Below are 17964 nucleotides of genomic sequence, written 5' to 3'. Positions count from 1 at the left end.
AGAGAGAGAGAGAGAGCATTACCCAAAGTAATATCCGATTGGCGACTAAAACCTCTTGAATGTTCAGAATTATGACTTGGATAACATTTGTTAAGATTAAGGATATTTCATTGGCGATTATTTCTTTTATTTTAATTTTTACGTAAAAACAAGAATTAATATAAAAATATTCTCCAATGGTCTTGATTTTGGCAATGCCTTGATCTTGAAATGTTTTAATCAAGATTTTAATATTTATCATATTTCTGAACAGATTTTAGCCGTAGATCAGACATCTTGGATAATGCTCTTTCTCTTATGCCGACGGTACTATAACTTTTCAACTGTAACTCGAAAAGTACTTAATAAATAAATATTTTAGTATAGTGTTTTGAAAATCTCTCAAAATAAACTATAAGAATATGCGTAAAAAAATAAAAAATTTCGTTAAAAAAATTCTGTGACTTTGGTCTGATCTTGACAACTCAAAGTGAAATCATCTCATGTTTTCTTTAAAATTCTTTTATATGAAATGTTTCTCTTTAAAGTGCTTCATTTCCGATATAAAAATGTGTAACGCTTTATTTTGAACACTCGATATATATAGTTAATCACATAACTATTATTACTGATTAATTTTATAAATAATATGATTGAATAAAACACATTAAAAATTTGTTTCAAAAATGATATCAAATTTTGATACACACGCACGCGCGCACACGCACGCACGCACACACACACACGCACACACACGCACACACACACACGCACACACACACACACACACGCACACACACGCACACACACGCACACACACAATACTATCGTGATTTGCCCAGAAATCATTATATTTTCGTAAAAGACACAGATAGTATGTACATTATGCAATTTGAAAGTAACAATTAATATACATTTAAATTAATTACTTGTATTTAAAAATCTTTTTTAAGCAAGCAAGTTTCGATGTTTTAACTCTTTGAGGAACATATTTTTCTGCTAAACAAATTATTGAAATCATCTATTTTTAAGTTATATATGTCATCTATTTTTTGGGATCGCTGATTATGATTCCGATGTCAGAATTACAAAATTCAAAATGGCGAATTCAATATGATTACTTTTTTAGGCTAAATTCACGGTTTTCAATTTTCCAAAATTTCAAAATTTTTTTTCCTACTAAAAACTAGCAAATAGAAAATTCTGAAAAAAAAATATATATTACAGTTTCAGATATGGAGTATATGTAAAAATTTTCAGACTTCTAACACTTCGCGTTTAAGAATAGCCGAATTTATTCTGGGAAAAAAACGAGTTTTTTTTATATTAATTGTTTATAACAAAATTGCAAATAAATAAATTAACATAATTTTTCATAAAAGTTGCATAATTTAGATGTCTAAGAGTCTAAAAAATACTCATATACAAATTGCAAAATAGATCAGAAATATGGAAAAAACTAAGAACAAAAAGGTGAGACGTGTATATTGCACTGTCCCCCAAAGGGTTAATATTTCTCATTAATGTTATTTTCCAAATAAATTGTTTTTAGTTTAGTGAGATTTTTTAAATATCTTACTACATCATTATTGCTAATGTCTATTTCATTCACTTATGTAAATAATTTTAAAAAAGCGTACATTTATTTTTCTGCATATCTAACAAATGCATTTTACTCGATTTACTCGATACGCAATAAATTTAATTGTCTTGTATCAAATAACAGAAATTGATTATTTAAAAATTGTAAATATCTAGAATAATATAAAGAAAATAGATCTGTCATAATAACGCAGCATAATAACGCTTTGGTTAAATATTTAATTGCTATTATTCTTAATATGTACAAGATATAAAAATCATGTATAAAAAATATAAATGCTTTGATATTGCACATGTAATTAAAGTTATAAGTATTGTTAAATAATGTTACGAAAACATTCAGATGTAATCAATGCATTTAATTTGATATCCTAAAAAGTTTAGCGATTTTTTTAAGAAATCTCAAATATCATTTCTATCATTAATATATTATTTTATTGCTATAGCTCTTATTTTACTGCTATTGTGAGTTTACTTGTCGATGTCGTGATAAATGGTACATTTCAGGAAAATAGCTTTTGACCAGGCAAATGCTACCTGCCTAGTCAAATGACTTTCGCTTCAAATGCTATTTTCTTAGATGAATTTTCCTAGGCAAATAGCATTTGCCTGGTCAAAAGCTATTTGGAAAATGGGGTAATTATTTAGAAGACGTTCCTCACTTTCAATTTCAATGAAATTGATGTGTTCATTTGATGTGTTTTTGCATGAAACGAAAGAATCTAGCAGTAAAATGGCATGCCTAGTCTCGCAAACTGAGATATTAAGTTAAAATTGGCAACTATTGAGATTAGGAAATCCCCTGTTTCAAAGGCGCACGACTTCTATGTGTACCTTCCAACAAGTTATAATGCGACATAGTGATCATGTAATTTTTGGTTAACATTGACAAACAACAAGGATGTAATGATCCATTGCAGAAAGAATCGAAGGAGCGGACTCATTTTAGTTGGAAGCCGCCATTTTAGTGCACCGTAGAAGATATGATAGGAGCGTGATGAAACATATGATGCTGCACACACTAGTATTGTGTATACGATATATATGTACACACACACACACACACACACACACACACACACACACACACACACACACACACACACACACACACACACACATTTGCGGAAATGCACTATAAATGGCGAAGCCAATCAGAGAAGAGGAACACTCTTTCTTGATTCTCTCTGATCCATTGTGTAACACCGTGTCATTTGTGGCTTGTTAAAAGGCACACAATTATAATGCACATAGATTTTGACTTTCCACGCGAAGCGACTTTCACTCCTCTCTCCCTCCCTCCAGAAGTGCACGACTTCTATGATTGTACTGTTGCACGTGGGTTTCGACTCTCCATGCAAAATGAAATTCACCCTATCTTTTCCCTGCTAAGGTGCGACTTCCGCAAAATGTCTACTTGTATAAAAAGTGGTGTGCCCCTTGGCAGGAGGGAGGTGATATGGAAGTCACTTCGCGTGGAGAGTTGAAATCCATGTGCAACAATACAATCATGATGTAAGAAGCCAAGGTGTACTAGGTTCTGAGAATATGCAACATGCACATGAAGAGTAAATTTGAGGCCAAAATTTGATTGGCTATTGCAATATGCCAGCGCTATTATACACAGGAAAATTCATAGAGACTAAAATTTGATTTGGAAAATAATTGTTTCCAATATTGCTATCGCCATTATATGCAATGGTACCTCTTGTATTCGTCATGAGTACAATTACAAAAGTCGTGCGCTCTTAAGCAGGGAAGTGGTGTAAAAATCATTTCATGTAGAAAGTTGAAACCCATGTACAACAGTACAATTACAGAAGTCGTGCGCCCCTATGTCTTCTGAATAATTGATCAATCCCATTTTCCTAAAAAAGGAAAGGCAAATGCTATTTGCCTAGGAAAATAGCATTGGAAACGTGTAAAAGCCCGTTTGACCAGAGAGATAGCATTTAGCTAGTTAAAAGCTATTTTCCTGAAATAATCTACGACATATACTTCATCAAAATCTGATAAAATTGATACATAGAAAAAAAATTACATTAAAATATGTTAAGTTTGAAAGATGTGTTAAATATATTAAACGCATTAGTTTAATAACTGCTTTATGAAAGATTAAATTATAATTATTAATATTAAGATTAAATTATAATTTGTATTTTTTTCATCTCCTCTACATATGTAACTGAATCTATTGAGTATTAAATATTATATTATAAATAAAATGCTACAAATAATATAATTATGCCTCTTTTGTTAACTGCTAGATTATATGCTTATTTAAACAGAAACACTATTAATATTAAATATGCACAATATTTATGTATATAACCTCGGTCAAAAATATTAGACTTTGCTTAATATTTTTATTTTATTAACTACTATTTAACGTTTATACTAGTTTAATTCAAAAATTGATTTATAGTATTTGCCATAAATTATTTTCTTTGTTTCAAGAACCCTTCAAACTTATGTATAACTTATGTATAATCAATAAGTAACAATGCAAATAAAAGAATTCTAGATGAAAAAAATATAAATGCCTAATATTTTTGGCCAAGATTGTATATGTATAGTTATCTATCACTATCACATATTTAATTCATAAATTTCCAAATATGTATTTTCTGGTCGAAAAATTAAACTTAAAAACATATTTGTAAAAATTGTTTATAAGTACACCTCCAAACATCTTTCCACGCTTCTTACGAAAATATGTATAAAGATGGGTTGTCTTCGCGCAGACACACTTTCATAGATTTTTATTATTATCTCATTATCTCATTATTGTAAAAATCGAATAGTATAAGATTTTTTTATTATAGTTTAGTCTACTCTACCTGCATGAATATTATATCAATAATCGTCATCAAACACCCAACAATATATAATACATACAGAATATCTCGGAAAAAATGGAAAAACAATCGTCACAAGCCCACAGAGAGATCAAATGAAAATAATGTATAAGTTTCTACATAAATTTTTGTTTTACAATACACCATTTTCAAAATATTCATCTACAAAATATAAGATTTGAAAAGTATTTATTTTAAATAATTTATATATTGCTCTCCAAATGTTGATAATTTATAATAATTTCAAGCTATATTTTAGAAATATCTTTCTTCAAAGTTAAAATCTGGGACGTTTAGACCTACTAGTGTCACAACGAAGATTCAAAAAGCTATAAATAACTAATTGCGAAAGATATCACCTTATCGAGGTGAGATTCGAACCTGTATTCGCTCACTCTGCGAACGTTTTACCAATCTATAAAATCCATAAAAAACAGTACAGAAAATGAAAGAATAGCTTTTTCTTTTTAATGGATATAAAATTAAGTTTTGGAGAGAATGGCTTGCCTCTCTTTTATCATAACACTTATTCTAACACTTCAAATAACGGATAACTGAATTGAAGGTTACTGTTCTACTTTAGTATAAGGTAAATCACAATGTTATGAATATTTCAAACCAAATAGAGCAATATTTAATTTCGATAATTTACAAACGTCTGAGTTTGGTTAATCAAATGTCAATTGTAATAACTCGGAAGCAGCAAGTAGCTATAGAAAGCAAGTTTATTTCCAGATTTATGAATCTGTAGTCTGTAGTCTGAGTTTATTTAAAAAATTTTTCATTCATTCATTCAAGACAGTTAACAAGTTTCATCATTAGGTATCTAGCAACACCTTACTTACCCTAAGAATTTCGAGATTGTATCTAATCTTTCTGTAAAACAGTGGATCGTTCGAGTTTTAATGAATTAGCTGATATGCATCGTGTGAACTTACTCAAAGTAATGCTATCGAGACAAGAAGAATATAGCTCCAAGTCTTTCCAAATCGATATGTACCGGGAAGAGAATCAATCTTTCCAAAATGTGAACAGAATCTTGATAGAATGTAGTACATTAAAAAAAAGAGAACAAGTGAAGGAAGACCTAGAGTAGAATTGTAACGGAAGAAATACCCGAACAATTTGAGCGTAATCCTGCTAATGTTAGAACAATTTCGGATAAAATAGAAGTCAAAATCAACGATATACATTTTAGCAAGAAACTCAATGTATCCATATCACGATGCAACGAATTCAAAACTTTTCTGTTGCAGAAAATTATGGTCCTCATTTGCAATTTTGCCATTCAGTGCCAAACGAGAATAAATTGAAATGGATAGAAACGAATTCATTTCGACATTTCCGAATTCGTACTTCTAATTTTTCAAATTCATCTGAATCCATGAATACATTCAAAATCAAGATGATGAATAGCTCATTTTTATTTTAATTCATTTCAATAAAAAAATAATATAATTAAGAAAAGGTTTAAATAATTTATGAAATTAATGAAAATAGGATTACGTGAGCCAAGCAAAGTCTTGATGTTATTTAAAAACAAATAGTTTAATAGCATATACATCCCGATCATTTTCAATGTTAAAACAATAAAATTCGAATGGAATTAACTATAAAATATAAAGACATAACGTAATTATAAATTATAAAACCTATTCATAAATTTCATAACTATAGCTCTGAGATGCATTCCAGATACATTGAATTGCTCTGTAATCGTCATTTTAGCCGTGTAGTCACAGAGATCATTGAATCGAAATTATTGGCAGAGATGAATAGGGCATGGAGGTCTGATGACTACTAAGATTACCAGACATAAATCCATTTGATTTTTATCTATGGGATCACGTAAAGTCAACAGTTTATAGAAATGCGCTTAATAATATTGCTGAAGTGCAATAAAGAATAATTCATGGATTCGAAGAAATAAGAAGGGATCCAAATATTAACCAAAGAGTTCTTTTGAGAAGAATAAGGGTTTGCATTTGTGAATGAATTCGGACCTGAAAGTGATCATTTCGAATTTATTATTAAACTCGATTTAAATATCTGTTTATATTTATATTAAAACACTATGAAATAACGATATGATTATTATGATTATGAAAATGAAAAATAAATTATTTTTTAAACATAAAAGTAGCTATAACTTCGAAACGACTTATTTCCACACATATCTTTATATAGATTTTTTTTTCTTTTTGAGTCCCCGAATTACTTCCTGAAATACTGGGAGCGATTTTACGGGCACTGTGTGTGTGTGTGTGTGTATGCGCGCGCGCGCGTTTTATTTTTATTGTCCCATGCAAGTCTAGAAAAATATGGAAAATACGAAAAAATATTGATAAAAATTTTATGGTATTGTATTTCGAGAGGAACATAAGACAATACTATTAATTTGACCTTGAATATTTGTTTGAAGATCACATAAAGATCACTTTTAATTCTTAAATGAAACCCCCTGTTTTTCATTACATTTTCTTACATTAGCTTACTTCAAGAGCTTTCCAAAACACTATAATGAATATTTTTTCGAAATATTTTTCGAATTATGAGGCTTGAAAGTTACAGTATGTGCTGGCATTACGTAAGGTATCAGACTGACAGCTGAAACCTTTTGAATATTGTTCAGGAATTATCATGTGGATAACATTCAAGATCGAAGCCATTGGAGGTTATATCTCTTATTTTCATTTCAAAATTAATTTTTATGTACAAATTATTCAGGATATGATCCTGAACAACATTCAAGAGATTTCAGCCATCGATCAGATACCTTGCGTAATGCTAATGCTGATACATATTCTGTATATAACTTTCAAGCCTCTTAATTCGAAAAGTACTTCATGAAAAAATTTCGTTATAGTATTTTGGAAAGAGATAAGCTATAAGAAAATGTAATGAAAAATAGGGATTCCACTTAAGAAATTAAAAGTTACCTTTATATAATCTTCAAACAATTATTCAAAATCAAATTAATGTCCCTCTCGAAACAACTTTTGTCTGAAATATTTTTTCGTATCTTCCATATTTTTAGAGATATTTACTTGAGGCAATTAAAATAAAACATACATATATACAGGTTATTTCGTAATTTTTGGCAAAGCGCTCTTGTAGATAGAGCGGACTAAACTGTGTCGAAAAATCTTTTACCATTTTGTAATTTTTGCAACGGTTAACAAGATATTAAGATATGAAAATAGCCAAATTCGCCCAGCTTATCGCCAAATGCAAGCGCGTGATGAAATAAGACCGCCCAAACTCTCAGAAAGATTAGCAGCATCTCTCTAGAAATCTGGACAATCTTATTTCGGAATATCTTGTATACAGACACTTGTATATAGATACATATCTATTAAAATGTATACATATATATAATTATTGTTAACTATCGCTCGGTTAATCAATGCGATAATTAAACTGATCAAAATTAAGTTAATTTTTGTTTTTTTTTACTTTCTCTTTCTATACAGAACCCTCATGCCCTACACCTCTGTTCTTCTTGCGTATCAAAACAAGTACCCAAATGTGATAAAATTGATTATGTGACTTCGTTAAGATTAATAAAAACCTCAACAGTAAAATAACAATTTTATGAAATGAAGAAAAAAGGAAAATATCCTCACGAGTTGTCCTTTTTTTGAGATAACTTACATAAAAAGATGTTTACATATCAAATTTTATATTTTTATATGGAGATGTAACCATATAGAACGAAAAAACTAGTTTTTTATAATTTTCCGATTTTTTAACTTAGTAAAAAATCAAATCAAATTCTGAAAAAGTAATTATACCTAGATATCAATAAGGATATCTTTTTTATTTTTTTTTGGTGCAAATTTTGATTCTAAGAAAATGAAAATAACAACTTTTAATCATTTTTTTCCATGATTACTACCTTAAAAAAAGTTACTACCTTAAAAAAAATTGCGCGTGAATCACTGTTCAATTTTCTACAAAACATTTTTTTAAATTTTTTCAAAAAATGGGTCACATTGAAAAAAAATTAAATTTACATTTTCTTGTTAATTTCTTGAAAAAATGAGCGACACAAATCATTTTTATCAGATCTCGAAAAAAAATTATTTATCTATAAAATTCCATATTGAAATGTTTTGCTAATAAGTTGAAAGTTAATGATAGCTAAATTATTTTTGAATTTTTAATAATTTCATAACATAAGGTTTTCATTTTACAAATCATTGGAAGGCAGTTATTTTGATTCAATTGAATATTTATATTCATTTTGACAAACGTCGGTATTTAGTTTTCATCGCTATCGTCATTAATTACTAGGTATACTTCTTCTGCAGATTGGTTAGAATTTCGGTCTTATTATTTTTGATAGATATTAAACATGAGATAAATAATATATCACAGCGGCAACATGAGAACAACATCTAACTGTACATTAGGGCAATCACATAGTATTTGTTGAAATTTTTAACTAATCTGTTCACTGCAGAAGTTTATTCGGTAATTAAGGAGATTCTCGTGCTAAGCTTCCAAGTTAATAGATAGTTTATTCATAATAATATGTAAACGATTAAAATAATGAAATAAAAAGATAATTATTGTTAATTTTATATGTTACTAAATATTTTCAGAATGACAAAATTAAAGTTGTAAGATACTCATTTGATGTACACGCATCGTTCATTTGACATATTCTAGCTTTTTTTATTGAAGAATATAAAGAAAAATGTTAAAAAGAGACTGATTTTTATCATAAAGGTTTTTTTTAATTTTGACTTCCTAAATACGATAATGTTAATAAAAAATTCGGGATCAATAGGAGACACTTTGAAAATTAAGCATGAATATGATATATTTGAACAAGTTCCAATATTCTTGCTTTTCAAAATGTTCCCCAAGTGCCACGAACTTTTTAATAATTTTATTTATAAGGATCACCTTCATTGTGATCGCAGAATCCATTATCTAAGGAATCAAAGGTAATTAAATATATAATATATTACAATACAATAATAAATAATAATGAATAATAAAAAATTGTTACAGTACAAATAATACTATACAGGGTGTCAAAAGTCTGCAAACAATCGAATATCTCGAAAGTAAAGCATTTTTGAGAAAAATGTTCCAGACAAAAGTTATAGAGTTTAAAAAGATTTATTCACTGGTTAAATCCTCTTGACTTTGAGTGGCGTCGCCAAGGCCAAATCAAGGTCACATCGATTTTTTTAAATGGAACTTCCTATTTTTTATTACATATTCTTGTAACTTACTTCGAAAACTTTTCAAAACATAAAATATTTTTTCAAAGTATTTTTCGAGTTACAGTATATCATCGATATTGGCCAAAACGATGGCTAAAATCTCTTGAATATTGTTTAGAATTATGAATTTAGTAACATTTATTAAGATCAAAACCTTTGGAAGGGAGGTTATTCTTCTTATTTTCATTTTTACAAAAAAAAATGAATTTTTAGTGGAAAAATAAAAATAAAAAGAACAATCTCCAATGATCTTGATCTTGACAAATGTTATCTAGATCACGATCTTGAAACAACATTCAAGAGATTTTTTAGCCATCGGTTGGACATCTTGAGTAATGCTAATGACGATACTGTAACTTTTAATCCTCATAATCCTCAAAAAGCTCCTAAAGAAAAAATATTTTATTATAGTGTTTTGAAAAACTCTCGAAATAAGCTACAAGAATATGTAATGAAAAATAGGGGATTCCATTTAAAAAAATCGATGTGATTTTGACCTGGCGATGCCACCCAAGGTCAAGAGGATGTGATCAGAATAGATCTTTTTAAGCCCTACAACTTTTGTCTGAAACATTTTTCTCAAAAATGCTTTGCTTTTTCGAAATATTCAACCGTTTCTAAATTTTTGACATACCCTATATAATAAAATCCATTATGTATATGACCAGTAAACATGATTTTTGAGGATGATTTTGCTATATTCCTAAGGAAACACTAAGGCTAATAAGTACTATACGAAAAAAAAACCAGTTCAAAAAATTGTTATACAATAATTAACAAGAAGTGCGATATAGAATATGTTAAGAATTTTATATATGCGACAAACTCATATATAAGTTTTATAATTCTGAAAAGGACCATATTATATAAAGATCGAAAGGTTTGTATATTGTACATTGTTTAATGTATTTCTCATACAATAATATAAAATTAGCACACAAAAACTTGCTAGACTCAGATACAATTTTGAATAGTTATACCTTCAATTTGTAATGTAAAATTGTATAAATTTAGAATTAAATAATCTTCAAAATGACACAGTAACAGTTAATGAAAATTTTTTCTAAATATTATTGATATTAACTTTTACGTAATATTACATATATATTACATATATATATTACATATACATTACATATATATTATAGATTTGTCTAATATTTTAACGCAAGAATCTTCTTAATAACGATAGCAATGAGAACTAAATACCGACGTTTGTTAAAATGAATACAAATATTAATTGAATAAAAATAACTGCCTTCCAATGATTTGTAAAATGAAAACCTTATGTTATGAAATTATTAAAAATTCAAAAATAATTTAGCTATCATTAACTTTCAACTTATTAGCAAAACATTTCAATATGGAATTTTATAGATAAATCATTTTTTTTCGAGATCTGATAAAAATGGTTTGTGTCGCTCATTTTTTCAAGAAATTAATGAGAAAATTTAATTTTTTTCAATGTGTCACCTTTTGAAAAAAATTTGAAAAAATATATATAGAAAGTTGTGAAAGAGATTCACGTGCAATTTTTTTAAGATAGGTCAATATAATCAGAATGAGAAAAATATTTAAGTTATTTTCATTTTTTTAAAATCGAAATTCACACCAAAAAAGAATTTAAAAAATATCCCCATTGATATCTAAGTGTAATTGATTTTTCAGAATTTTTAGAGAATTTTGATTTTTTTACTAATAGCTTTTTTCACTGGCAGAGCTGGTGCGCACTCAATGCACTTTAAAGCCGTTGTACACAGATCGACATAAAAATGTTTAATAAAAATATACGTTTAATAAAAATATAGAAACAAATTAAATCGCAAAATCCTCAATACAGTTTATTGTATTATACTATTTGATAAAATATACATTGGGTATTTTATTAATTGAGATATCTCACTTTTACATTCAGATTAATGTACAACAGCTTTAATGTGCACTGAGCGTACATCAGCTCTGCCAATGAAAAACGTTATAAGTTAAAATCGGAAAATTGTTAAAAAATCATTTTTTTCGCTTGGTTACATCTCAATATACAAATATAAAATTCGATATGTAAACGTCTTTTTATATAAGAGTTATCTGAGAAAAAATAAAAGATCAACTCAAAAAGCCATGAAGACATTTTTACCATACTTATTCCGCTAGAAATAATCCTTTTTCTATACAAACTATTAATCAAACAATACATAATTAAAAATAATGTTACATTTTATCTCTTTTTATGATTTAAATATTAATAACAAAATATAAAATAGTAATATAATAAAATATAAAAAAATAACGTTATTTTATGTTTTTTTATAATAATGATATTTTATCAACATTATACATACAATATACAGGCTATTCCAAACTTTTTGACACACTGCTTGTGGACAAGTAGAGCAGACTAAATTGCAGACTGAATTGAAGAATCGTCTACCATTTTGCGATTTTTGTAATTTTTCTTTTTAGTTGCCCGATTAGCAGAATATCTAAAATCGACACAGTTTTAAGATATCTGTGAGTTCTTTAAGAAACATCTTTAAGATTTTTAAAACATCTTTAAGATATTTCTTTAAAAATCTCTGAAAGATATCTTAAAGTTGTCTTAGATGTCGATTTTATCTACTTATTCGGGAATCTTCAGAAATTAATGTTTCATTAACTATCATGAAAATTATAAAATGATAGGAAATTTTCCGACTCATTTTAGTTTGCTCTACTTATAAGCGGTATGTGAAAAAGTTTAAGACACCCTATAATACTATTTACTCAAAAGAAGTTTTTAATTCTAATTATTTTTTCGTGTCAAAATCTTAAAAAACGTTAATTAAATAAAAATTGATTATTTCAAAAACTAAGCATTTCCGCAACTTTGCATTTATTGATTTGACTATGTTTAATTAATACTACATGTCTATAAAACTTGATCAAAATTTGACTTGAAACCTACCAAAGTTGAGCCAATGTATAATATTAAATAAATATGTATAATATTAAACTATAGCTTGCAAATTACTTACCCATTGCCGGTATGTGGATTCGTAGAGCTGTAGTAAATCGCAGATATGTCCGTCCAAGTTCGTGAACACAAATATGAAGAACATCGCTAATGTCAATGAGCATATCTGTATATATGTATATATATATATATATATACACACACACACACACACACACACACACGCATGTACATATACATTCAATTGTTAAGAATTAATACCCTTTTTATACTTTTTCTTATTTCACAAGTTCCATATAAATTTTAATAAATGATAAACTATCTGACTATGCATTAAGGGCTGCCACACAAAATTCCACAACAGTGACAGTAAGTAAGAAGAATGTAAACTTAAGCTGATGAGCCAATCACGATATATTGCTTTAGGTTTACTATAATTTAATCGAAATGGAAATAATAATAAACTTATCCATAACCTTGCAATAAGGTAAATTTCAACATTAAGCTGGTTGAAACTCACCTTATGGATAAATTTACTATTTCTATTACTCCATTAGAATACATAGATCACATCTTAAATTTCACATCTTAAGTTGATCTTAAGGTTGCTGTTACAGAAATTTTGTCTGCCGCAGCCCTAAAGAAAATACAATTTATATAATTGTTTAAAAAATGTTACAAGCTTAGAAAAAAAAACAAGAATTGATTTGTATTAATCTTTCATATTATTGAAATACTATGTATTCTGCTTTTTTTATGCTTTCCAAAGGATACGTTCAGTTTTTTCAATACGGCAAGTAATATATACACAAGCAGCCTGGTTGTGAGCTTGTTTCCTTCCACGAGTCAAATGATAACACAAAGCCATTTTATAGAAGTTCACTGATGTCTCAATGCAATTTTGATTTAAGCTAAAGTAAACATTTTAGATTTGTGAAAGAAATAAATAACATTTTAATGACAAAAAATTATTTAATTATAAATATATATTATGAAAAAAAGTTATTTACCCTAATTGCAAACAAAGATGTGTTATACCTTTCCGTGCATTTTGTAAAGTAATTCTTCTAGATTCTTTTCCATTAACATAATAGGCTATAAGCAAAAGAAATTTTATGGATAATTGACTTTACTATTTGTGAATATTTTTCTTTTAAAGAAAATTTAAATAACTTACATGCACCAAAATTTGTAGCACTACCTGTGCTGTCATTAGCGACAAAATGTCCAGGTACTCTTACTTTACCAGAGGATGATTCTTCAAAAGTTGTTTGACTAATAATAACTGAATCTTCTAATACAAAACCACATTCTATACAAATTGCATCTCCACGTCCAGGATCAGTTTCAATATTGGTAGATCCACAATTGCGACATTTGTTTCCCGACATCTGATACAATAACATAAATATATAATATTTATTTAAAAAAATTGGCAATTATTCAATTCAGCGCCGCACCTCAAAAATTAATGAAATTAGACTTATTCGGTGCGTTTTTGCACGAAACGAAAGAATCTGACAGCAATAAGCGTCGATCTGCCTTGCGAACCGAGATATTAATCGTTAAAGTTCACGACTATTCAGGTTAGAAAATCTGTCATGCTCACGTAACACAATGAATATTATCGACTACGATCATACAATATGAGTGTAGTGTGCGCTGTGGTCAGTTTCTTTAAGATGCCTTTATATGAGAACATGATGGAAGCAGAGAGAAACTGAAGGCGCCTTTTCATGCTGATGCTTGAACACAGACTTCTATTATAAGGGTCTGAGCACAAGAATTATCGAGACTTAAATTGTAGACGTAAGTAACGCACAAGGCGTATGACGTACGATTTATTGCCTTGCTTATCTCTTGAAGACACGTAATAATTTGTATGTCATACGTGAAATGCGTTATTTACATCATAATTTAAGCTTAAGTGTTATGACAATTCTTGTGCTCAGACCCTAAGGGACTCCGCACAATAAAAAGAATAGAGAAGAGAACAGAGAACAATATCCGTAATCCTTCCTTGATCAAACAAGGAACCTTATTAACTCCTTCCTTTTTTCCTTCTTTTTTTCAAGGGAAGTTAGGAGTTTCCTTGAGGAAATGTAGCCTTCATAACCAAGCAAATTTCCAAATTTAATTCATACCGGTCTTTTTACTTTCGATAGCTTTTAATTTAAATCTGATGCATCGATAATTATTTTTGCTTTTCCAGCTTTTTTTCGGAAATAAACTTCTTTAAAAACATTTTCTCCTTCTTCGTATAATAAGCATTATGGCGAATTCGATTAGAAGCACTGCATATTAAAGTTGTACACTAATTTGAGTATAAAAAAATAAAATGCAAATACTTCGAATTATAAAATACATATTTTATCTAACAGTACAATAAAATGATATTGATATATTTCACACAATTTAATCGATTTCTATATTTATTTATAAACATATATTTACGTTATTTTGTGTATGTACAGCGGTTTTAATGTGCATCAGTGCGCAATGAGTGCGTCCAATCAAATTCACTATTAGTTTTATTTTTGTCCATTATTGTTGCTGCTTAATCACGATCTTATTTAATCAACAATGCCTTTATAGCTTTTATTATTCATAATTCACGATATTAGGTATGCATATACTATATTATGACACTGGCTATCCTCAGTTCATTACTAAAATCCCTAAAATATTCCTTCCTTCGGGAAGGCAGACTTGAAATCCATTTATAAAACAAGGGGGCCTTGGAGAATCGAGGAATTCTTCATGAAGGCTTTCTCTAGTCTTAAAATAAGAAAGGACTATGAATACGGATATAAGAATTTCAATCTATCAGAAATTGTGTATTCCACAATACATAATTTCTGATAGGTTGAAATTCTTATTCTCTGCTCCCTGTTCCTTTAATTGTGCGGAATACCTAAAGATGCTTTTCATGGGCATCAGTTGACGCGCGTACAAGACAATAGATTTGTCGTGTCGCATGTTCCAGCATGCTCCAATGTGCTCTTGCTATAGTTTCTACTCACTTCGATGTGCGCGTTAGAGCGAATAAATGCTATGGTAGGAGCATTTTAGAGCATATTACAACATGCGACGCGAACAAACCTAATTTTATGACGTTATGTTAGTTTCAGCGTTGACGCTTAGAAGTTCAGATTTTTTTTCAACTTCTAAGCGTTACACACGAAAGAACTGTTTTTTGAGAAAAGAAGCGAAATATATTCATTAGATGTACTTAGTAAATTAGTCAATTATATATTACATCAAAACTATTTATACATATTCAATATACACTAAATGTATTGAAGAAATAAATTTCAGCAGATTTTAATACTTGCACGGGAGTTTGCAAAACTATGAATGAGCTGAGATAGTTAATCACAATTGTATGGCAGAATCTCAAATTCTTGTAGATAGTAATTCAAGATATTTTTATCCACCATATAAGAGTTCATTCAATTAAAAGTATTGATTTTATAAAATTCTTGATTTTAAGATTAGAATTATATATTGAATAAAATTACTTTAATAGAATTTTTTAATTTTATAATCAGTTTGTACTTAATTCGACGTATTTTACCTTGAGTTTATCATTGTCATTGAGCCCAGCAAACAAGAATGAATTAAAATGGATTGAAATTTTTTTCTATTCGAATACGTACTTTAAACAGCGAATACTTTTTTTTGGATTTAATGGATTCAATTAAATTCAATTAAATTTGGATTCAATTGGATTCAATTAAATTCAATTGGATGCAATTGGATTGAAAAACTGCATTTCCTATTCAAAATTTTGAATTGAACAGTATTCACAATTGTGTGCACAGAAAAAGCTAATATTATTTTTAGATTGAAAAGACATATACTCCATATAATTTTTATAAATGAATAAAAATGTTTTTAGAATTGCAAAAAGTTCAGTTTAACATTCGTGAATCAATATTTCTGAAAATCTGAATCTATTTCAATTTATTTGAATCCATTCTCGTTTGCTGGAAACATAAACGAAACCCGAAAGAAGCGAATATTGGAACATTAGAACATTAGAACGTAAAGGAAGCGTCAATTAAACGTTAAAGAAAAAAGTATAGATAAATTCTTCGGCAAGCACGAGCAAAATGTTCATTAAATGTAAACGGAGCATGATTAGGCAGTCTAAAGAACGTAAACGGAGCATCGTCAAGTTCTTAGACGAATGTGAATGAATTGTAATCGACTCAGGTACCCAGCAAATGAAAATAGTTTGAAACGGATTAAAATGGATTCAGATAGAAATACGAATTCATGAATGTTAAAATAAATCCTTTTCAATCTTGAATGCATTTTTATTTATTTATAGAGATTGCATAAAGCAAATATCTATGCCTTTTCAATCTTGAATGCATTTTTATTCATTTATAGGAATTGCTTAGAGCATATCTCAGTGCCTTTCAATCTAAAAATAATATTAGCATTTTCTGTGTGTGCATCGTGAATACTACTCAATTCAGAATTGTGAATAGGAAGTACAAGTTTTAATTTAGTTAAAATAATATCAGCAATGTGAATACTGCTCAATTCAATATTCTGAATATAAAATGCAGTTTTTCAATCTAATTAAATAAAAAAAATTTATATTTAAAAATGGATCATAAATGCTACTTAAATTATTCAAAATTATAAGTAGGAAATTTTTCGTTTTAATCCAACTAAGTTTAAAAAAATTATAACGTAAAAATAATTGAGCTATATTCTTTTCTGTTTCTTTTTGATTAGAAGTAAAATCCGCGCGACATCGGTCAAAAAAGATTAGATTATTCAATACTTACTCAATGTTGTCTCATAATGTAATGTAAATTGTTTATATTTTATTATATCTATATAATTTCGTGCACTAGTTTAGCTAGTTGTAATTGAAGTAGAGAATGAATAACACATTTACTAAATAGTGTCGAAGAAGTAGTGTAGCGGGTACGTAGAAGATTCATAATCTAGAAGTCTCAGATTCGAATCCCACTAGATGTGTTTTTTAATATCAATTTGAAGTAGTTAATTTCAAGTATAATTATTATACCTGAAATAAATAAATTTTAAAGACCATTTACATAAGTCGCAAACGCAGAACGCAGTTTGCAGACGCATTTGCGACAACCAATCAAAAGCTGTTATTAGTACTATTGGCATTTCTGATTGGCTGTCGCAAATGCATTATGTAGACGGTCCTTTAGGAATAAAATTTGTAACCCTTAAATAAGAATGTTTTTTTTTTCGAATATTAAACTAGTGTCAGCTCGGATCCAATCCATTTCAATCCATTCAATCCGTTTTCATGAATTTAAAATACGCATTAAAAAAATTT

General features: G+C 28.5%; 1 protein-coding gene across 1 annotated transcript; it reads right to left on the bottom strand.

Moving 5' to 3' along the window:
* Nucleotides 1-13635: 13635 nt before the first annotated feature.
* On the bottom strand, nucleotides 13636-14020 carry LOC105623810 (transcription factor IIIB 90 kDa subunit-like). The gene is made up of 2 exons (XM_012205187.1): nucleotides 13807-14020; nucleotides 13636-13724 (listed from the first exon to the last, which is right to left on the bottom strand). The coding sequence occupies exons 1-2, from the start codon at nucleotides 14018-14020 to the stop codon at nucleotides 13636-13638; spliced, it is 303 nt and encodes a 100-aa protein (XP_012060577.1).
* Nucleotides 14021-17964: the final 3944 nt, after the last annotated feature.

Source organism: Atta cephalotes (genome assembly GCF_000143395.1).
Source record: "Atta cephalotes unplaced genomic scaffold scaffold00064, whole genome shotgun sequence".
Taxonomy (NCBI): domain Eukaryota; kingdom Metazoa; phylum Arthropoda; class Insecta; order Hymenoptera; family Formicidae; genus Atta; species Atta cephalotes.
Note: the sequence above shows the minus strand (reverse complement) of the source record. Positions and strands in the feature narration are given on the sequence as shown.